General features: G+C 60.9%; 1 protein-coding gene across 1 annotated transcript in view; it reads left to right on the plus strand.

The window, feature by feature from the left end:
* Positions 1 to 22301, plus strand: part of NUP210 (nucleoporin 210) — an 89136-nt gene extending 66835 nt beyond the window's left edge. Inside the window, exons 24-40 of the mRNA XM_051852612.2 lie at positions 404 to 466; positions 604 to 783; positions 3097 to 3177; positions 4123 to 4254; positions 4805 to 4963; positions 7881 to 7972; positions 9974 to 10148; positions 11521 to 11696; positions 13035 to 13255; positions 14362 to 14498; positions 15327 to 15450; positions 16477 to 16623; positions 17783 to 18033; positions 18794 to 19010; positions 20219 to 20314; positions 20396 to 20479; positions 21196 to 22301. Of these exons, the coding sequence (XP_051708572.2) occupies positions 404 to 466; positions 604 to 783; positions 3097 to 3177; positions 4123 to 4254; positions 4805 to 4963; positions 7881 to 7972; positions 9974 to 10148; positions 11521 to 11696; positions 13035 to 13255; positions 14362 to 14498; positions 15327 to 15450; positions 16477 to 16623; positions 17783 to 18033; positions 18794 to 19010; positions 20219 to 20314; positions 20396 to 20479; positions 21196 to 21299 (2439 nt within the window). The 3' untranslated portion in view covers positions 21300 to 22301. The remainder of the gene's footprint in view (positions 1 to 403; positions 467 to 603; positions 784 to 3096; positions 3178 to 4122; positions 4255 to 4804; positions 4964 to 7880; positions 7973 to 9973; positions 10149 to 11520; positions 11697 to 13034; positions 13256 to 14361; positions 14499 to 15326; positions 15451 to 16476; positions 16624 to 17782; positions 18034 to 18793; positions 19011 to 20218; positions 20315 to 20395; positions 20480 to 21195) is intronic.
* Positions 22302 to 22672: the final 371 nt, after the last annotated feature.

Raw genomic sequence — 22672 nt, forward strand, 5'->3', positions numbered from 1 at the left:
AGCGGTTGTGCACAGTCTCCCTAGGACTGGTTAGGACCCAGCGTGCAGGACCCTCCTCTGAGCCCGTGAGCCTAGGGGGCCCAGGCCGAGCTGGTACTGCTGGCCCAGACCACAAGCTGAGAACCCCTGCTCTGGGGCCTTTTGGGCAGAGCAAAGTTCCTTGTCTGCTGTGGGTCAGGGGTCTGGTGAGGTGGGAGAAAGTCACAAACAGCAGAACACGCCCCAGAGAGGCCGCGCCTTGGCTGCTGTTGAGGGCATAGGGCACTCCTGAGCTGGCCCAGAACCTGGGCACCGGAGGTTGCTCTACCCAAGGCTGTGCCCTCCCAGAGTGTCCTGTGTGAGCACACATGGCCATGTATGCTGGAAACACATCAGCCCCCGTGTCTTGTGTCTCCACACACAGGTCTTTCCCCCATTCATGCTGATACCCAGGAAGGTGACGCTGATCATCGGGGCCACCATGCAGGTAGGAGCCAAGCAGTCCACCCGCCTGCCCTGGCTCCAGGGGTGCCCAAGGAAGGTCTCCGCCTGCACCCAACTGCAGACGGCTGTGCTGGGCAGCTTCTGCGGGGCTGACGGGTGCCACCGTTTCTCACCCCTCAGATCACCTCCGAGGGCGGTCCCCAGCCTCAGTCCAACATCCTCTTCTCCATCAGCAATGCGAGCGTCGCAGCCGTGAGTGGTGCCGGGCTGGTGCGCGGGCTCACCATTGGCAACGCCACGGTGTCTGGGGTCGTGCAGGCCGTGGACGCGGAGACTGGCAAGGTTGTCGTCATCTCCCAGGTAGCAGATGGTGACCTGGGACGGGAAGCTCTGGGGCTGGGCGATGCCTTGGGTCCTGGTTTGGCTCTGCCTCCCAGGACAGGCGCTCTGTAAGACTGTGGGCCATTAGCCCGTGTATTCCGGGGCTGTCCCTCTCCTGGCTGTCTCCCCAGTTCTAGCCACTGCTCACAGGACCCGGGTCCCCAACACCCCACTCACACCCCAGGGACATTCCAGCCAAGAGTGCTGGCTGTTCCTATGGCAGCCCCTTAACAGAGCATATGGCACCTGCCTCTGTTAGTCTGTGGCCCTTTTGTTTGTTTTGCTGCTGTCCCCATTTGCAGAGGAGGAAACCAAGGGACCCCTTGTGGCCCACGGCCGCTGGGTGACAGTGCTGGGTCGTGGCTCCAAGAGGTGCCTGTGGAAGGGGAGCATGCTGTGCCTGGGTCGTGCAGCCTGTGTCTTCAGAGGGGTGTGCTACAGTGTAGATAATTGAAACTCGATCGTGTTTCGGACCTGGGTTTGTCCTTCCTGGAGATCAAGAAAGCCTGAGTCACCACGGGTGTCTTCCTCAGCCAGAGGTTAAGTTAGCGTCCAGGTGTCTTGCTGGGGCAGGACAACACCTGACGGCTTTTCCAGGGCAGCGGGGGAGCTGAAAGCTGAATCATTGGCCCCTTCTGCCCAACGTCTCTGCCCGCGTTGTTGGCCCTGACTCGGAGCAGGTGCGAGTCGGCATCTGGAAACTGACAGTTTCCCTTCCTTTCCAGGGGGAGGGTCCCCGCTGGCACTCTGGAGAGGAGGCGGGAGATCGTTTCCACCTCCTGGGAAAGGCTCCGGCGTTGTGCCTGGCGCCCTTCACCCACAGTGATTGCAAAAGTACCTGAAGGACGGCTGCTGTGCGGGCTTGCTCAGCTGCGCCGGGAGCCTGGGCCGCAGAAGGAGCCTGGAGGCACATTGCTTGACTGGGGCTGAGTGCTTGGTTCCTCAGGACCCAGCTGCCCCAGTTCTTGTCCACAGTTAGGTCCCCTGGCAGTGCTCTGAGCTGCTCTGAGCCCAGAGTGCCGACGCCGGCACCAGGACCCAGGGCTGGCCCCAGATCCTTATTGCCCAAAGCTGTGTTCGCGCCAACATGGAGTTTGTTGCCTGCCTCCCTTGGCCAGCCGATTCCACATCTGCCTCCAAGTGTGCCGGTTACTCTGCGAAGGCCTGCGTGACTCACAGGTGGATGTCCCAGTTTTGGGCATCAATTGTGTAGACAGCAGGAGGGCACTGACAGTGTAGAAACTGGGACCGGCGGGGCAGGGCCCGGAGAATGAGATGCAGAGGGGGTGGTCCAGGAACCAACTCTGATTCCTCCCCAGGGCCCAGGTGGCTGAAAGGGCAGCTGCTAGAAACTAAGCCCCAGTGCACTCTGCCAGGCACCACCTCGCGGCCAGCCCTCTGCAGCCTGACTCTGCACCCACGACCTGGCTAGTCGAGGAGGTGCTGGGGAAGGGCGCTGGTGGTCCTTGTCTGACGAGGGGCTGCACCACTGCCCCCCTCTGGATGCACTTTGTAGAGCTCAGCCAGGCAGAGGCTTGGCCTGGGTGGGGCCCATGTGTCCACACCGAGCTTCTGACTGGTCAGATGCTTCCAGTCCAGGTCACACAGAACCATTATTCCCAGGCCGAGGGCTGGCCCAGACTGGCGGGAGGAGGCTAAACCGTGAGGCAGACGAAGGAAAGGAAGGGAATGGTGCTTACGGAGCACCTGTGAAAGGCCAGGCCTCAGATGGGCTCAGCCCGGGCACAGAGGCTGGGGGGTTTTAGTGGTCTGAGTTCAGCATGAGTTACCAGCACCATGAAGCAGGAAAGTTGGTCTTCAACCAGGTCAATAGGAGCATGGAGTTCAGAATGCAGAGGGTGTAAAACTGAGTCTAACGGCACTCTGCCAGGCTCCTCCACTTGTCCTGTTCCCTGCTCGTTCAGCCAGATGTGCTGGGTTTGGAGTTGGGGGGAGCTCTAGAGACCTGTTGGGTGTGGTGAGGTGACTGCCAAGGCTGGACAGGAGCAGACTCCAGGCCCTGCTGCTGTTTACAGTGCTGACCTAGAGCAGCTGGACCAGAAGACCAGGCTGGGACTCCTGGGGCATGGAGAAGGACGTGCCCAGTTTGCGGGGGCTAGGCACCCGCTGTAGAGTCCGTGGCAGAGGAGCACAGACTCCTGGATGTCCTCTTGGTGTCTTTTAGCCACGTGACCGGGCAGGGCCTCCTTTCCTTGGAGGGGTCCCTCCTCAAACCCCCCTTGCTTACCCGGCCTCTGCCAGCCTGCCTGAGCCCCCAAGCCCTCTCCCCAGGACATTGTGGAGGTGGAGGTGCTGCAGCTCCGGGCCGTGAGGATCCGCGCCCCCATCACACGCATGAGGACCGGGACCCAGGTGAGACAGGAACCTGTCGTGAGGCCAAGGCGTTCAAACCCCACTCCAAGTGAGCCGCTGGTGGAGGACAGTCCACTGTGTGCTGGAGCACGCCTGCCCTGGACCCTTCATCCGCTGCCCCCAGTGTTCCACGGGGCTCTGCTCCAGCTTCAGCCCTGGAGACACCTGTTGCTCTCTGAAGTTCTTTTAGTGCAGTGTTTGTCCCGTTGGGGTCCGCGTGCACTGCTCCTCCAGGAGACTGCCTCTTCCCACACCTGACACAGCACCCAGACACACCCAGAGCTCATGTGTTGGCACCACCTAGCCCGTGCCTGGCTCTGAGCATTAACCCACGCGGGCATCATAACGGCCCCAGGAGCTTAGTGTCGTAATCACCTCCGTGTTGGCGACGAGCGGATGAACACCGAGAGCTCAGACTGTGCTCAGCTCGCGCACCTATGCTTGGCAGTGCTGGGACTCCATGGTCAGGCTGCCTTGGCATCTGCGTTTGCATTTTGCATCGCTTCTCTCTGCCTTCTGGCAGACACTTGGCCAATAGACTGATCTGGTGGATCCTACCAGGCTTACCCACTGTGAGCTACATTAGGAGGGAGCAGCGCAGAGGCCTGAAGATGGTGGAGCAGGGCGAGCTGTGCTGCCTGGGGTGGGGCAGCTACAGAGCTGGGCATCCCACAGCTGCAGGGGCCATTCCAGAGGTCATCCCTGGGCTGGGGTAGGGGGTAGGAAGGGTTGCATCCTAAGCAGGAGGCAGACAGGTTAGGAAGGGGCTGGTTTGGCCTCTGGTCAGATCACGTTTCCTGAGACCTTCACAAGCCTGCACCATGCCCTTCTCTGGCTTGGGAAGACGTGGGCACAGCTCCCACTGCATGCAGGAAGCAGGAAAGCTGTGGGGGGTGTTCCTAGCATGGGGACGCGGGGGTCTCAGGGCCTGGCTTCTCCTTACAGATGCCTGTGTATATCACCGGGATCACCAACAACCAGAATCCTTTCTCCTTCGGCAATGCTGTGCCAGGCCTGACCTTCCACTGGTCCGTCACCAAGCGGGACATTCTGGACCTCCGAGGGCGGCACCAGGAGGTAACCCCCTGCCCCTGAGCCCCCGCCACCTCCTGCCCTGGGGTCTGGAGCCTCACAGGAAGTCCTTGTCTCCACGCCCATGGCACTATTTCTCCCAAACACCCACCTGCACACGGGGTGTGCGGGAACCTCCACTAACAGAAGGCAGCATTCCAGAGCATCACGGAGGCCGCTCTTAGGGCAGATACCTCCTGTCCCCCACCTGCTGTGGCCAGGGTCCTGGGCCTGGCCCAGGGTATCCATGGGCTGTGGGCAGCAACCTGTGAGTAGAGCAGGCTCTGTGGGGCATCCTGCAAGGCCCGGTGTCCTGAGGGTGGGGTCATCGCTCACCACACATCAAGGCTCTGAGACATGGCCGGTGAAGAACCCCAGCTTGTGTCTCAGCCAGCGTTTGCTGGAAGGAGGCGGTTAGCAGATCCAACCGAGGCGGGAAGGCAGGCAGCTGTCACCCTGGACCCGAGGGCTGGGCCCAGCGCTGCCGTGCAGCTCTGCCTCAGTGACCCTGGGTCCCAGGCTTCTTCCCTGAAAACCCACCTCATGTCTTGCCCAGGCATCCATCCGGCTCCCCTCGCAGTACAACTTTGCCATGAATGTGTTCGGGCGGGCAAAAGGCCGGACAGGGCTGAGGGTGGTGGCCAAGGCTGTGGACCCCTCTGCCGGGCAGCTGCATGGCCTCGCCCAGGAACTCTCGGATGAGATCCAAATCCAGGTAAGGGACAGGCGGGCAGAACCACGTGTGCCTTTCTCCCCCAAGGCCACGCAGCTCCATGCCAGCACTTCTGTTTTTGGCCCGGAGCATGGGACTGGGGACACTGCTGTGAGGCAGAGCTAGGCTCCTGTGGCCAACAGGGGGGCTTGGTGTGCAGTGCACTGGGGGCCAAGGAATAGGGCCAGCTGAGGAATGACACTCCGGGGAGGGAGGAGCCTGTCCCCAGGCCGGGAGTCTGGAATAACTTGGTGTGGTCCAACAGCAGCAGGTTGTTTTAACGCAGGGTCTGGGGTGTACCTTTCATCTTGGGAGGAGGATGGAGCTTGTTTAATTATCTGTGTTTATTTAACAAACACAGGGCACTCACAAGAGGTAAATGCACCTCCTCACACTTTATTTTAAAGATGTATTTTCTTAATTTGCAAGGCAGAGTTACAGAGAGAGAGAGGTCTTCTGTTCATTGGTTCACTCCCCAAATGGCTGCAATGGCTGGGGCTAGGCCGTTCAAAGCCAGGAGCCAGGAGCTTCTTCTGGGACTCCCACATGGGTTCAGGGGCTCAAGCACCTGGGCCACTTTACACTGCTTTCCCAGGTGCATTAGCAGGGAGGTGGATTGGAAGTGGAGCAGCCAGGACTCGAGCCAGTGACCGTAGGGGATGCCGGGGTTGCAGATGGTGGCTTAACCTGGGAGGTCCCATCTTCACACTGTCTGATAGTTGACCCATCTAGTCTTTAAGTGAAGACTGACAGGCAGGTATGCAAGGAAGGTCAAGGGTTGAGGTCATATCATGAGTGGAAGATGGCTTTGGACAGAGTGTGCTGAGTTGGCAGAGCCTGAGAGAGGGAGAGAACCACTCAGAGCCCAGCGATTCTCCCAGCCAGGGCCCTGCCGCCATCACTCTTGGCTGCCTTCCACCTGCTTGCCAACTGGGGCTTTGATGGAGTTTCTATCCCTTTGTAGAACAGGGCACTGCAAGTGGCTCTGAAGAGCATTTTCAGCGTCACACATCTCCCTCTGCTGATCTGGGACCCACTGACCCCTGGGTCCACCTAAGCTGAATGGGACCCCCAAGTATCATGAGAAAGAGGCAGGCTCCCACCCCCTCCTCAGGAAGAATTCAGCAATTTCTGTCCCATGCATGGCCCAGTCAAGAACAGTTAAGACAGTTCTTCTTCTTCTTCTTCTTCTTCTTCTTCTTTTTTTTTTTTTGACAGGCAGAGTGGACAGAGAGAGAGAGAGAGAGAGAGAGAAAGGTCTTCCTTTGCCGTTGGTTCACCCTCCAATGGCCGCCGCGGCCGGTGTGCTGCAGCTGGCGCACCGCGCTGATCCAATGTCAGGAGCCAGGTACTTATCCTGGTCTCCCATGGGGTGCAGAGCCCAAGCACTTGGGCCATCCTCCACTGCACTCCCTGGCCACAGCAGAGAGCTGGCCTGGAAGAGGGGCAACCGGGACTAGAACCCGGTGTGCCGGCACCGCAAGGTGGAGGATTAGCCTAGTGAGCCGTGGCGCCAGCCCAGTTAAGACAGTTCTTAAAGAAGCACCTTGGGTGCTGGCGCTGTGGTGCAGCGGGTTAAAGCCCTGGCCTGAAGTGCCAGCATCCGATATGGGTGCTGGTTCTAGTCCCGGCTGCTCCTCTTCCAATCCAGCTCTCTGAAACACAGCCAGATACGCAGCATGTACACATACAGACATGTGCACACACCTGCACCCTGACACAGACACAACATGCATGCACACAAACATGTAAACACATCCAGACAGACAAGTACACATGCAGAAACACATGCAGTACACCCCTACCCTGACACAGAGATATACAGACATGGACACAGATGTATACCTAGGCAGGCGTGTACATGGAGAAATGCACACCCGGAGACACATGGACACACAGAGAAGCACCTAAACACGGGTGAACACACATAGATAGAGGTGCATGGACATAGACACATAGAAACACACACCCAGATGTGTGGATGGAGACGCACGGACACAGACACGGAGAAGCATATATACACACCCAGCGTGCACGTACATATACATAGACACACACAGATCTGTATGTATATGAAGACACATAAACACGCAGACGCATAGAAAAGCATGCATAGATAATCACAGGCACACACACAGCCACAGACTGTCACATAAACACTTGTCTGGCAAGGACGATCCCTTTTCCACCATTCCGCAGAGAAGGGAACCTAGGCTTAGGGGTGCAGCTGGAACCCAGAGGTGCTAGGCAGCAGGCGAACCAGGCCCAATTCCTCTGGGAAAAGCACCCGGTGGTGCTGCTCAGGCCCTTCGGCTGCAAGGGGCCCTAGAGGAGGTGTAGATGGTGGCATGTGAGGAGGCGTGCAGAGCAGGGGTTGGAGTTCCCGGTGGGTGCAGCCACTGTGGGCTGACGGGATCAGGCTGGATCCAGTGCTATCGGGTTGCTCAACTGCTGGGCGGAATTGAACTGAATTCAGGGCATGGCCCTGTGCCTGGGCCCTGCAGCATGGCAGCAGTGAATGAGTGAGGTAGGGCCAAGTTGGTGGGATGGGGGTGATTCTGAGATGGGGGTGGCAAGGGGCAGCTGCCTCGGGGAGAGACAGAGGCTCAGTCCGGGCAGAGCTGTGCCCAAGCACAACCTTGGGCCCTGCACGTGCGCACCCTGGCAGGGAGCCCTTTTGAATGGAGGGAGACGACTCAAATCCTGGCTCGGAGAGGCTGCTGCCGCCGTCCAGGGGTGCAAGCAGGCCCTGCCTGCTGTTTCTTACCTCTCTTACAGCCTCCCCATCCCGCCCCAGCTACCTGCTAGGAGCTGCCCAGCGGGTTCCTGGTCTCTGCTCTCACTTGAGCTTGCAGGTGCCTGGGCCGGGCATCACCCCTGCGGAGCACAGGCAGTGACACTGCCCCTCTCTCTTCTCCAGGTGTTTGAGAGGCTGCGGCTGCTGGGCCCTGCTGTCGAAGCAGAGCAGATACTCATGTCACCCAACTCACTTCTGAGGCTGCAGACAAACAGGTGCGTGGCTCAGCCCTGCTGCCATGCTTGTCCCTGACACTGCACTTGTCAAAGTCGGCAGGAGCTGGGTGCTGTCGGTGGATGCTGGACTCGGGCAGCCTCTGCATCCCCGCTGTCCCTGGCTGCCCACATCCTCCGCTGCCCTGCCCACATCTCCCCCTCCCCTGCCTGCTCTGAAATCTACTCTTCAAAACAGAGACCATGTACCAGTGTGGAATGCTCGATCTTCCAAATGCCCCTGTGGGGTTTTTTAAAAACATTTATTTATTTATTTATTTATTGAAAGAGTTACAGAGAGAGAGAAAGAGAGAGAGACAGAGATCTTCCACCTGCTGGTTCACTCCCCAAATGGCTGCAGTGGCTGGGTTTGGGGCGGTCTGAAGCCAGAAGCCAGGCGTGTCTTCCAGATCTCCTATGTAGGTACAGGGGTCCAAGGACTTGGGACATTTTCTGCTTTCTCAAGCACATTAGCAGAGAGCTAGATCAGAAGTGGAGCAGCTGGGACTCGAACTGGTGCCCATATGGGATGCCGTCACTGCCAACAGCGGCTTGACTCACTATGCTACAGCACTAGAGCCCGACCCCTGTGGTTTAAATATTTATTTGCAAGTTAGAGTTACACACAGAGAGAGGTCCTCCATCTGCTGGTTCATTCCCCAGTTGGCCGCAATGGCTGGAGCTGCACCGATCTGAAGCCAGGAGCTTCTTCTGGGTCTCCCATGTGGGTGCAGGGGCCCAAGGACTTGGGCCATCTTCTGCTGCTTTCCCAGGCCATAGCAGAGAGCTGGATCGGAAGTGGAGTTTGAGCTGGGTCTCATACTGGTGCCATATGGGATGCTGGCACTGCAGGTGGCAGCTTCACCCGCTACGCCACAGCAGTGGCCCCAGCCCCTGTGGTTTTAAGACCCACCGCTCAAAGGGCAGCCCCTGAGGCTGCAGCTGCAGCGGCTCTGGGGACCACAGGAATACACAAACCTCCGGCCCAGCCATGCCGAGGCACATGCTCCTGCAGGACCCCCAGGCAGCTGTGTGGCCCGGGAGTGTCTGGGAGGTGCAACTTTGAAGCATGATGCAAGTGTGGTTCCCACTTCTGATTTCCAGGGGCAGGCATCCTTCCTAAGGATGCCTCTGTGTGGGTCACGTAGCCATTGTAGGGCACACGGACACGCACACGGGGTTTGTTCAGCTGGAAGGAGCAAAGTGCCAGCTCTGTGCTGGCTCCGGGACGGTGAGACACGTGGCATGCGGTGCCCTGGAGGATAGCTGCGAGAGAAGGGCTGTGAGCAGGAATCGGTGCGGCAGGATGGAGAGGAGCACCTGGTTTGTGAGGAAGGGAATGGGGACGTGCCCGCAGAGGCAGTACCCCTGCTCAGTCTGCAGGGGCTGTGGGGCTGGGCAGGGAGGGAGGTGAGAGGTGGCCAGCCCAGGGGCCAGAGGCTTTGCCTCCTGTTCTCTTCCATACCAGTGACCATGCAGAGTGTAAGATGCTGTCTGATGTGGCTCCTCCCCTGTGGGCAAAGCCAGTGGCATGCAGACACCCCCCTGAGCTGCAGCCCCAGAAAATTGACGCCCGCCCCTCCCCACCTTGATAGAGGAGATGCGGCGGGCCCCGGCTGCCGGCAGGGACCGTTAGGACTGGCCTGAAGTCCTGTCCCGCTCATGCCCAGCTGCCTCATTTTAGCAAACTGACAAGGATTTGCTGCTGCAGTGTCCCTGGGCACTGATGGACTAGTCGCATCCCTCTTGGTGGCCGCTCCCCGCTAGCTGACTGCAGCCCACGCTGCCCTGGGATGTGGGAGGAGCCACGAGCTGCCTGCCACGCTGTCCTTGGAGCCCGTGGCTTTCTGACTTAGGTTTCCCGCCGTGACGACTGATGGCCCTGCGGGGCCGAGACTGGACGTTTCTCTTGTCGCAGGGGCAGATGGGAGCTGTAGGCCGCGGGTCCCCAGCACTGCAGCCTTACCCGCTGCCGCCTTCCAAACCCGTCTCTGTTTCCCAAAGGGACAGTGTGGCCTCTCTGAGCTACCGACTCCTGGATGGGCCTGAGAAGGTGCCCGTGGTGCGCGTTGACCAGAAGGGCTTCCTTGCGGCGGGGTCTGCGATCGGGATGTCCACACTGGAAGTGGTTGCCCAGGAGCCTTTCGGGGCCAACCAGACCATCATTGTTGCTGTAAAGGTAGGGTCTGCTGTGGATGCCACCGTGTTCACCTTCCTCCGTGAGACGAGCTAGGGATGCATTTGAGAATCCCATGGTGGGTGGGGCAGGCCCTGGGCCCCGAGATTGAGACACCCGGTCTGAGTTCCTGGGGTCAGTACCCTCCTGTGGCCCCTGACACCAGCTTCCTGCCAGTGTGGACCCTGGGAGGCAGTGGTGGTGGCTCAAGTGACTGGGTTCCTGCCACCTCCAGTGCTGAGTGGCCAGCATCAGCCCCAGGCAGTGCAGCCTTCTGGGGAGTGAACTACAAATGGGAGCTCACTCTCTCTGTTGTTCTCTCTCTGTCTCTCAAAGAGAAACACAACAAAACAGAGTCACTCAGAGTCGTCCTAGCTCCATCTCTGTCCATCAGAATTGGAGACACAGGTCAGGGACTCCAACTACCTCACTGCAGACTCGGACGAGTGGTCCAAGCTCCCAGGTCCTGGCTGCTCTGCCACCCAGTGAGGGGCCCTTGCTGTCCGGGACCACCCGGGGCCTGGTACACGGCCAGTTCTCAAGAGCTTCGGATGACGGTCTGGGTGCCCGACACACGAGCCTCTGCCTGTGGCACGAGGCGCACATGGCAGCGTTGAGGATGAAGTGGCCATTTTACAGGCCAGGGTGCTGAGGCTCAGAGTGGAGGTGACATCAGCGTTCACCTGGCTCAAGCCGTGTCTGCACCGTGTCACAGCACTTCCTGCTACTGAGCTGTGCGCCTTCTCCTTGGGCGCCCCAGAATCAAGTCCTGGCGTTTATCCTGAACAGGATTTTCTCTCCGACTCGCATCGCCGGGTTCTGGGTCCCAGAAGGCAAGGAAGGTTGTGCAGTTGCTTACGTGTTTAGACCCTGCCTGGGCTGTGGGACCCTATTCTGCCTGCAGGGAGCCTCCCAGCCTAGTGTTTGCGTGACTGAGGTTGGCCGCCTGCTCCTCCCGTGCCAGCTGCTGCATTATCGTCCGCTTTTCGGCCAGCCTGGAGCCCGAGGAGACTTCACCCCTTTTGTGAAGCTGGTGCTGTGGACCCCAGCCAGCATTTTTCTTCTCCACGTGCAGCCCCTGCAGGCCCCTGCCACGTCCCCCACTCCTGCATCCCAGAGAGCATCACTTCCCTTTGCATTGTCCCAGGAGCCAGGGCCCTGAGCATTCAGAGCCCAGGGCATTTTCCAGCAGTGGGGATGGCGATCTCGTTTTCCAAAGTCCTGGGCTATGACTCCTGCTGGGTGGGTGATGGGAACCTTGTCACTGGGTTGGGAAAGTCCGAGGGGTGCAGTCATCGGGACCTGCTCGGGGCAGGTTTGTAGGGGAGCCCCGTTCCTGGCCCAGGTTGTCATCTGCCTGTGTGTGGTCCTGCAGGTATCTCCTGTGTCCTACCTGAGGATTTCCATGAGCCCTGCCCTGCACACCCAGAACAACGAGGCCCTGGCCGCCCTGCCTTTGGGGATGACCGTGACCTTCACCGTCCACTCCCATGACAACTCTGGGGACATCTTCCATGCTCACAATTCTGTCCTCAACTTTGCCACCAACAGGTAGGGTGCGGGTGCTGCTTCTGCCTTGGTGAGGTCCTGTCTGGACCAGCAGGGTACAGATGCTGGGTCACAGCAGAGGCGAATGCCATTGAAGTGGGTTGTCTCTTGTGTGTGGTTCCCAGGGGGCTGGGGGGGAACACACGCCGTGCCCCAGGGGGCTCTGCCAGGAAACACAAGGTGTGTGGTGGAGGGAGGAAGCCCGGCCCAACCCCTTTCTTTATTCCTGTGTGGCAGGAAGTGATTGGAGGCAGTGACCCCTACAGGGCAAAAGCAGAACGCAGAGGCCAGGGTTGTTCTGAGATTTCCACAAGCCCATGATAGGTGGACCCTGGAGGAGGCAGAAGTGTTCTGGCCTGTTAGTCCATCCCCACCATCTGTAGATGCAAATCTTCGCTGCTGCTGCTGCTGCTTCTAAGATTTTATTCATTTATTTGAGATGTAGAGTTACAGACAGTGAGAGGGAGAGACAGAGAGAAAGGTCTTCCTTCCATTGGTTCACTCCCCAGATGGCCACAGTGGCCAGAGCTGCGCCAATCCAAAGCCAGGAGCCAGGAGCTTCTTCCAGGTCTCCCACGCAGGTGTAGAGGCCCAGGCCCTTGGGCTGTCTTCTACTGCTTTCCCAGGCCATAGCAGAGAGCTGGATTGGAAGAGGAGCAGCCGGAACTAGAACTGGTGCCCAGGTGGGATGCCGGTGCTGCAGGCAGAGGATTAACCTACTGCGCCACGACATCAGCCCCAAATCTTCGCTTCTAGAAGCTGTAAATGTGGGGTGAACACAACCCCTACTTTGGCATGTGCAGGCTTCAGCCAGAAGGGAGTGCAGGCACTGCTCTGACTGCTCACCGCAGCCCAGGTGCAGAGGCCAAGAAAAGGCGAGCCATTTGCCCAGGGCCAAACAGCCGGACATGGGGTTCAAGCCCCATGGGCAGCTCTTTCAGTCTGACCCTTTGGAAGTCCGACTCCAGCCTCGCCCCTGGCATGCAGAAAGGGGGAGCCTCCGGAAGAGAGCTATAGTTCCACCCTGGCCTCCTGCAGTGCTTCCCAGAGTGGCACCCAGACCCGCAGTGGTGGCTCCCCGGGGGCCGCTAGATGTGCACATTCACTGAGAGGACCCCTGTCCGGGGCGGGGTACCCTCCAGCTCCAAGGGGGAGACCACAGGCAAGTGGTGAGGTCAGAGGTCAAGTTTGCTGTACTGTGACTTGTGGTCGCTCCCCTGGAGCAGCTGCTGGCACAGGTGCCCTGGGGCTGTGTCTGAGAGCGGAGTGGAGCGTAAGGCCCAGCGGAGGACCTGGCTGTGTTCCTCTGGGACTGAGGCCCTTGTCTGTCTCCTGCACCAGAGATGACTTCGTGCAGATTGGGAAGGGCGCCACCAACGACACCTGCGTGGTCCGCACGGTCAGCGTGGGCCTGACACTGCTCAGTGTGTGGGACTCGCAGCAGCTGGGCCTCTCCGACTTCGTGCCGTTGCCCGTGCTGCAGGCCATTTCCCCCGAGCTACCCAGAGGGGCGGTGGTGGGAGACGTCCTGTGTCTGTCCACCGTCCTCATCGGCCTCGAAGGTGAGCGGGACCCTGCTCGGGGAAACCCCTGGTGTCTCGGCTCATGCCCAGCAGGGAGTGGGCAGATGCCTGCGGGCCACTTCTCCTGAGCAGGGGTGGACACCGTCCCCGGGGTGGGCGGGCTCCAGCTTGCTGCTGGCTTTTGCGGCTCTTAGAAGGCCCAGACTCACCATGTGTCATTGGCTGCGTCACCTTCACCCGTGGCCAGATGGAACAGCAGAGATCCTGGGGGCCACCCAGCCCCATACCTGACTCTGACCCCTTCTGGAGCAGGTCTGCCACCCCTTGCTGTGTGGAAATGCCCACTGTCACCCCCCTGGCCTGGCACTGTGGCCTCCAGCAAGGGGACGCTTGGTACTCGTCTGATGCAATAAGGAGCCTGATTGGTCATTTTAATGAGTTCCACAGCCGGAGCCACTGCACAGACGGTGTTGCTCTGGAGACTTCAGCCAAAACTGGATCCCAAGTTTCAGCTCTTGTCAAACCACCTGACTGTGTCTGCTCCATGTGCAATTACCTTCTTAGTTTCTTCTTTAGATTGGCTCCTCTCTTTAAAAAAAAACTCATTAAATTCATTTTAAAAGAAAATTAAACACTACCTTTACAGAGAAATGAACGTAATGTGCCATAAATAGAAGGTGGTTATTGTTGAGTTCTTTTATGGTATTTGTGGTATAATGAGATTGACTTTGAACTCAGAAGTGTTGTCTAGTGACAGCTCCCAGCTTGAGACGTTTTCTGCTTGCTAAAAAGGGATTGCTAACGTGTGTGTGTGTGTGGCGGGGGGTGGGGAGGGCCTGCAGGGGGCTGGGCCTGGGATCAGAGGCCAGGCAATGCTTCATGCAAGGACGATGGAGCGAGTCCAAGCAGGGAAGCAAGGCGGGGGGTGGGGAGCTGCAGCCTGGGAGAGAGCAGGTGCAGTAGGGGCCTACTGTGGCGGGAGTCAGGAGCATGGGGAGTGGGCAGTGTGGTCCCCTCCTGGTGCTGAGGAAGCCCCCTTGGGCAGTGGGGGCCAGTGCCGAGGCTCGAGTGGTCAGCCAGGTGAGGTGGGCTGCGGCCAGAGTGTGCAGACGTGGGTGAGACGGGGACACCGGCTTCTTTCCCAGGCCTCGCAGGAACCTGGAGCTCCTCAGCCAGCAGCATCCTCGACATTGACCCCAAGACCGGTGTGGCCGTGGCCCGGGCTGCGGGATCCGTGACGGTCTACTACGAGGTCGCGGGGCACCTGAGGACCTACAAGGAGGTGGGATTTCGGCCTGCAATCCTCAGCTTTCAGCTCTGCCATCCCTCGGTGTCCGTGGGGGATAGGTCCAGACCCCCAAGGCTGCCAGGATCCAAGGGGCTCCCTGTATAGACGCCTTGCAGTGACTCAAATGAGGCCGTTGCAGGGAGGAGCTGTGAGGTGGCAGAACAGGCATGGTGGGAGTGAACCTGTGTCCTGCGGCTCCTGCTCCTTTAAGAGAGCTGCGTGCTGGCCGCTGCGGGCTGGCAGTCATGAGTCTAGCACTGGCCACCCCGGCTCTGGGCTCTGGGGTGGGGACCGGTTCTCTCTTCCAGGCCTCTGTTTCCCTCTGAACTTTGTGTCACGACAGGTGGCCTGTGCAGTGGCTGCCGAGCCTGGCTATAGCTGCCGTCGTGGGCGGGGCAGCCCAGCCATTGGCAAAGTGGAACCTCCAGCCGAGGCGAGTCAGCCTTCTGGTCTCTCTGGAGGCGAACAAGACCACTCTCCCTCTCATCTCCAGCCGAGAGTGCATTTGAGCAGAGGCTAGCCGGGGTCCAGACCCGCTGCCTCCACAGAGGCAGCTTGGGCCACATGGAATCCCGCAGTGTAACCCGACGGCTTGCTTAGTCTGTGCTGCAGCCGTAGGGTGGGCAAGCAAGAGAGGGCAAGGTGAAGGCCATAGACCCTCCTGCAGGTTGCAGGAGGAGGAGGAAGCCAGACATTTAGGCATGGGGCCTCAGTCTTATTACCTGGGAGTGGGTCCCACCCGTGTCCTAGGCTGCAGGGTGAGGTGATGAAATGCACAGCACAAGGCAGCACACACAGTTGGCCCCATTTGTCCCGTCCCAGATAGTTGTCGGGGTCCCTCAGAGGATCGTGGCCCATCGTGTCCACCCCATCGAGACCGACTTCCAGGAGGCCGCAGCCTCCAGAGTGACTGTTGCCGTGGGAGATGGAAGCTCCAACCTCAGAGGTGCGGTGGGCGGGGCTGTGTAGTCTGGGCAGGGTCAGGGAGAGAGGTGTGGGGGGCAGGGCTGGGTAGTCTGGTCTGTGTGGGGCAGGGAGGAGAGGGGCGGGGGCGGGGGCGGGGGCGGGGAGGAGATGGAAGCTCCAACCTCAGAGGTGTGGTGGGCGGGCCTGGGTAGTCTGAGCGGGGTCGGGGTGGAGATGGAAGCTCCAACCTCAGAGGTGTGGTGGTCGGGCCTGGGTAGTCTGGGTGGGGTAGGGGAGGAGATGGCTTCTTGGGCCCCTCTGACGGCTTCACCTGCTTCCTTTGGTCATATTCCTGCCAGCTCCAGGGAGAGCATGCGGCCCCATCCTTTGACCCAGCCTGGCTGCTCCTCGCAGCTTTTAGATATTCTCTTCCTCCCAAGCTGAACCAGTCTAAGGAATCCTCATCAAAGCACCCAGAAATTGCCTCGTTCTGGGTTGGAGATGTGATTTCAGCTCCAGGCCACTGTTCACCGCCATTAATGGCAGAATCTAATGAGAGCAGAGCTGGCGGCCGGTTTTGCCTTTTATAATTACCTCTCCCAAGCCATGCATAGAGCATCCCGCCTCCCTTGCTGCCTGCGACAGTCCCTGACAGCAGCTGCAGAAATAAATAAGTCAATACAGGCCGGGTCTTCCTCAAAACCACTTAACCGGTGGGATTAGACAGCACCACTTCTGTGCTGATGAGTGGGATGTGCTGGGTACATTCACCCCCGAGCTGCCCAGGCCGCGCAGGAGGGCGGAGGCACTGCGAACCCCCGCAGGTCAATGTCTCATCTCCCTGCTCGCAGTCGTGGGGCTGGTACGTGAGCCGTGCCTCCGATGCATGCTCTAGAACAGATGCTGCAACTCTGACCTGAAATTACCCATGATTCAGCGGGGCCCCGTGCCCACAAAGTGGCGGCCCCATCGCCCAGCTTTTAGGCAGGTGCGTTCCCACCCGGACCGCCTCCCCAGGGCCTCAGCGGACCTGGCCACGCCCTTCTCCCCCGCTGCCCACCTCCAGGCACGTGCTCCCCAGCGCAGACGCACGCCATCCAGGCCTTGCACCCGGAGTCGCTCATCGGCTGTCAGCTCCGCTTCAAGCAAGATGTCTTCGATTTCCCCGCGCGGGACATCTTCACCGTGGAGCCGGGCTTCGACGCTGCTCTGGGTAAAGCTGCAGGGGCGTGAGCGTGAGGGCGGCCCTGCGCAATGCCTGGGGTCTCCTGTGCCTTTTACTCACCGCGACCATCCGTCCAGAGGGCAGAGGTCACCCAGAGCACTGCCCAGGGCCGTGTGCTTCCTTCCAGGCGACCATCCGTCCAGAGGGCAGAGGTCACCCAGAGCACTGCCCAGGGCCGTGTGCTTCCTTCCAGCTTCTTGTGCCGGAAGGAAGGGTTTACGTCCCCACACTGGGCCGTGGTGATCGCTAGTAACTGCTGTCCCCAGCAGAGAGGACGCACAGGTCAGAGCTGAGAAGCTGTGCTGCTCCTCCTGTGCTCTGCCCAGCCCTCGGGGAAATGGGGACAGTGGCTGTAGGAGGGTGAAGAGAGGCAGGTGGGGGAGTTCTTACTAAACCGCACGGCAGGGCAGTTGAACCCAAGCCTGGCTGCTCCCCAGCCCAGAAGCCAGAGCAGCGGGGCTGAAGGCCAGCACTGTGGCTGGAGTGGCTGCCGGCCCACCAGCTTCTAGCGAAGGGGCCACTTTCTGAGATACAGACATGCCTCCTGCGGGCACACTGGGTGCTGGGCCCATGCCTAGGGCAGCAGAGAAGCTGATTCGTCTGGGGGCCGCTTACTGATGTGGCCGTGGTAGGGCCTCCAGCCCAGGCTTCCCACTTCTGGGTTCACAGGGCTCGCCAGGAGCTGCTCAGCAGTGTTCAGTCCATCAAGTGTGTCCACCCCGGGTCAGGTGTGGTGGGCGGGCTGGGGACCAGAGTAGGGACAGTCCACGCCTCATGGGCCTCTGCAGTGTCTGGGGCTGCCCCTACTGGACCTGTGGCCCGATGTGGGGTCACGCCATCTTTTCTTCATTTACTCAGCCTCTCTAGGCCAGGCCGGCTGGTGAGCCGACATTGCTTCCTGCCCCAGAAGTGCCCCTTGGGGGTGGATCTGCAGTTTAGGAGGTTGTGAGACAGTGAGAGGGGACCTCTAGTCACACAGTGGATATCTTAGCTGGGCTCTGGTCCTGAATGGGGATTCCCAAGAGGCCTCCTGGAGGAGGTGACTTCTTTCCTGGGCTCGCAGGATGTGTAGGAGTCCCCCAGTCTGAGAGGCAGAGAGCCAAACAGGTGGGAGAGAGGACAAGGTGGAACACTCTTGTCTCCACAGGCCAGTACGTCTGCTCAGTCAGCATGCACAGGCTGACGGACAAGCAGCAGAGACACCTCAGCTTGAAGAAGACGGCCCTGGTGGTCACTGCCTCGCTCCCCGGCAGCCACTTCTCCGCAGAGCAGGTCGGGGCCGAGGTGCCCTTCAGCCCAGGGCTGTATGCCGACCAGGCCGAAATCCTTTTGAGCAACCACTACACCAGCTCAGAGGTCAAAGTCTTCGGAGCTGCCGAGGTCCTGGAGAACCTGGAGGTGGGCAGCATCGCGCCAGGCAGGGCCAGGGGGGCGGGTGGGGCTGGCGGCCTCAGGGAGGAAGAAGAGCAGAGGAGGCCCTGGGCCGGCCCTCCCGCTCTTCCCTTCCGTGCTCAGCACCGTTGCCACGGGACAGTGTACAGACTTGTGGCCTTCGCCATGATCTCTACAGGCCCCAGCTCAGAGGTCCGCCTGGCGCAGTTTGTGCTCACCCTGCGTGTGCTGTGCAGATGAGGGCCAGGGGTTGGGGGAGGGACCTCGCACAGGGCCCAGGAGCCAGGATGAAGCCCCGCCTGCAGCCCCTCCTCTCCCATCTGCTACATGGGTGGCCAGTGGTCAGCAGGGTGCTGGGGCCTGGCCAGGCAGGGGAGAGTGAGCTGGCGTGGTGTGGGAAGTTAGAGGAGTCTGGGCTGCTGCTTCTTCTCCCATCTTGCTGTGGCTCACTGCTGCTGGCCGGGCTTCCCCGGTCTGCGGCTGCAGGAACTAGGCCCATAACAGAGGAGAGCAGTGTTCGGTGCTCTGTGCTGCTTTAGCCTTTTTAAAAACAGCACCGAGGTACCCTTTCGTTAAGAAACACCCGGAGAGTAGACACTGCCCCCTGGTGTGCAGACTGAGTGCAGCCCTCTTGAAGTGGCCCCGGGTCAGCAACTGCTGAGAAGGGGTGAGCCAGGCAGGTCCTAGGAGGGATGCCTAGAGGTGGGCTGGACACAGCCGCTGGCCCGCCCACCAGCACCGCCCCCCAGCCCCGACCTCTCTCCAGGTGAAATCCGGGTCCCCAGCCGTGTTGGCCTTCGCCAAGGAGAAGTCCTTTGGACTGCCCAGCTTCATCACATACACGGTCGGCGTCTCGGACCCCACGGCCGGCAGCCAGGGGCCTCTGTCCACCGCCCTGACCTTCTCCAGCCCCGCCACCAGCCAGGCCATCAGCATCCCGGTCACTGTGGCCTTCGTGATGGACCGCCGCGGGCCCAGTCCTTGTGAGTCGTGAGGCAAGACTGGCACTGGAACAGGGCCAGCAGGGAGGGTTGAGCTGCAGCCGGCCCGGGCGTGTCAGAGGGGTCGGGAGTGTAGGCTGTCCCACCTCCATCCGGGCTGAGGCCCATGCCTCTACCACGGCCCCTGCGGCCTGCGGGGCCTGCACCCCCGCCCCCAGTCCCTTCTCATTCACCCACGCCACCCCTGCTGTAGCCGCTCTGGCCTTCCTGTTCCTGGAACATGTAAGGCCCCAGCTCGAGCCCCTGCACCTGCTGTTCCTTCCGCCTGGGATGCTGTTCCCCACACCCTCACCTGCGAACCTTCCCTCAGATGCTGCCTTCTCGGGCCTCACTCCCAACACCTGCACCCTGCTCTTACCCCCGGCGCTGCCGCCTGCACACCGCGGCGTCATCCCGAGGGCTCCTGCGCGTCCTTGTGGAGTCCATGGGGCCAGTTCTCAGAAGGCCCCGCGTGGCTCACAGTGGGTGCCCCGTGGGAGTGCTGCTGGAGGCGTGGACTCATGGATTCTGGGGGCCGGACCCTGTGCCAGGCGGATGAGGGAGAGGCCCCCGCGCTGCCCACGCAGGGGGAAGGTGTTGGTAGAAAAGCAGCTGAGGGGGGAGGGAGGGTGAGGGGGGAGGGAGGGCTTCGTCTCCTCTCTGTGCAGCTCCAAGGGGCTGCGCCAGCGGGGCCTCCGGGAGGCAGAGGCAGGGAGAGCTGTGGGCGGAGGCGTGGTCAGGTCTGGCTGCCTGGTGGGAGTGGCCAGGGCGGACGCAAGGGTCCCCGATGAGGCGAGCACGTGCCTCTTGCCAAGCAGGAACGTGTCGTGGCTGCAGCAGCCTGGGGAGGCGGAGGGCCAACAACAGCAGCACATCAGGGTGGAGGTTGGGAGGCGCCGGGCCCAGGCAGCCTCCTGGGTGGGCCACCGGCAGGCTTGCGGCCCCCCAGCGCCTGAGCTGGCTCCACAGCAGTGCCAGAGGGGCAGCCCTGGAAGGAAGCCGAGTCTCGGCAAGACGGGGTCTGCTTTGAGTGGCGATAGCTCGGACTGCTGCCCCGGCCTGAGGCAGGCCGCCTTGCCCTGGGGCTGAGACAGGCGCGTGTGTGGGCTGGCCTGCCTCCCCCCCCCCCCCCCCCGCCCCGCAGATGCAGGAGCGCCAGGGGACCCCATCCCGCCCTGGCAGTGTTGGGACACTTCTTTCCTTTGGTGCAGATGGGGCCAGCCTCTTCCAGCACTTCCTGGATTCCTACCAAGTCATGTTCTTCACGCTCTTTGCCCTATTGGCTGGGACGGCCGTCATGATCATAGGTGAGGCAGGGGCAGGGGCCTGGGAGTATGTGTGTGTGCATCCCCGGCCCCCGCTGTGCTGACAGCTGTGCACTCTTGCAGCCTACCACACGGTCTGCGCACCCCGGGAGCTCGCCATGTCGCCAGCCCTCACGCCCCGAGCCAGCCCGCGGCACAGTCCCCACTGTAAGTAGCCCCTCAGCCTCAGCAGGTCCGGCCCAGGGCAGGGCAGATCCGGGGTGGGGTGGATGGGGCGGTGGCAGGGAGCTGTGCACCTGCAGACCAGATTCCCCTTTGTGGGCTCCCGCAGGAGGAGTGGCTGACTCGGACATGCGGAGCAGGGCAGTCCTGCTCCGGGGTTGCACTGTGTGGCCCAGCTCTTCCTCAAGGGGCTCCTGGGCCTGTGACCCTGCCTGACTCCAGGGGACACCTCTCTTTCTAGAACTGCAGTGCCCAGCCATGGTAACTGCACACAGCAGCCCTGAGTCTCCCGACTCCCATGTGAGGGCGTTCTCCCCTGTGCTGGTGCCGCTCAGGGCCGTGTCCCAGCTGCTGCTCCCTCTGGCTCCCTGTGGAGCCACACCAGGGCCTCTGCACTGGCCCCACACACGCCAGCGCCCGCTGCTGCTGTCAGAGTCTATGTTCATACAGCTTGCTCCCTCCTGTAACTGATAACGCCTTCTCCCGGCCAGGCCTGGGCCCCTGGAGTTTAGGGGTCATGCCCTTGGCCCGTGTGTGTGGATTTGCCTCTGCTGGCCAGGTCGCCTCAGGGCAGCGTTAGCGTCATTCCCGCGACAGTTGGCGGTGTTGGGCCATGCGTGCTGTGGCTGGGGCTTTATGGAGCATCTGCCTGTCCCTGCTGCTGTCACTCACTTATCTGTCTCTCAAAATTCCCTCCCTAGATCTCACGGCCCAGTCGCCGATCACCTCCCTCAACACACTGCCTCCTGGTCGCAAAGCCAGCCCTCCCTCCGGGCTCTGGAGCCCGGCCTACGCCTCCCAGTAACCGCACCAAGGGGCGGCACCATGTTAGGCTGTGCCCACGGACTCATCTCGGACGCAGGGCTTGAAGCATGCCCATCTCCTCCTCGGCCGCCTCCGTTATGCGTTATGTGTGGGCCGTGCAGCCGTGGTGTCGCTTTCCCTGCGTCGCCAGCGCTGCCCCCCCCCTCAAGGCTTCTTGTGGTCGGAAGTTGCGCGTGCACGCGGGTGATGCTCCATCGTATTCTCAGGGAAAGATTTTCTAGTTAGTTTTGGAGGTTTTTTTTTTTTGTTTTAAACTCCTTCCTAGTGCAGCCACTAGGGGAGTGCCCCGCTCCTGCCCCCGCCGCCCAGGGCGCCTCAGGAATGCAGCCTGATGCCCCTGCACATGAGCTAGGCAGGGCTGCCCCCACCCCATGCGCCTGCTTCCAGCCACTGTGAGAAGACATCCATCCTCCAGGTTCCTCTGTCCCAGAGACAACTGGCAGATGGCGCCGGGCCCCGCTGGAAAGTCCCGAGTGGGGTTCCCGCGCAGTACCTGTCCCCTCCTCCTGCCTGGAGACCCCCGCGCCCGCCTCTGCAGCAAGAGCCAGTGTTCTCGCAGATCTGAGCCCGGCCCACCCCGCAGGTCCCCAGGCAGCTAAGCTGGGAGGGCAGTGGGGAGCGCCCTCCCCCTCCCGGAAGGCCTAGGAAGAAGACATAGGCCACTTCTCTCCCCTCACCCCAACCGGGATCAGAGCCCAGCCCCCTGCTCCAAGGAGGCACTGTGCCGTCCCCGGGGGATCCGGAGGCCTCGTGGCTGGAACTCGCCATGCCTGTGCGCAGTGCTTGCGGAGGCTGTGGTCACGGTCAGGGTCACGGTCAGGGTCTGCTGTGAATCCACTTCAGTGCTGTGGCCAGGCTTGGATTTTTCCAGAGCTGGAGAAGGGAAGCCAGTGCCTTGTCTGTTACTTGAGCCCACACTGACACCCTGGATGTAAGGAGCTGTTCTACCTGGTTACTAAATAAAGCTCCGGAGCCTTTCTTAGAGGGGTGTGGTCATTGCTGGGGTTCCCCACGTCCTGGGCCGTGGCTCCCGAGGCTGCCTCCCATCGCGCCGGGTCCAGCCAGGGGGTGTCTGAGGATGAGGTGGCCCTGCCCATGCATCACCTCGGCCTCCTGCTCCCTTTTCCACGCTCTGCTCGTGTCCCCTGCTGTTGCCAGCTCCCCCCACCCTCAGGACCTAGTTCGGTCCCTGCAGCCCTTCCTGGCCTCCTGAGCGCCCCCTACCTGTTGTCCTGGGAGCTGTGGAGTGGGTGCCAGATTTGCTGACAGGCGGGGGCCCTGAGTTGTCCCTGACATGGATTCTCCCTTCTGCCTGGGGAATCTGAAGCCTCCTTTGTTGTGGGCACGGAGCAC

The sequence above is a fragment of the Oryctolagus cuniculus genome, chromosome 10, assembly GCF_964237555.1.
Source record: "Oryctolagus cuniculus chromosome 10, mOryCun1.1, whole genome shotgun sequence".
Lineage (NCBI taxonomy): Eukaryota > Metazoa > Chordata > Mammalia > Lagomorpha > Leporidae > Oryctolagus > Oryctolagus cuniculus.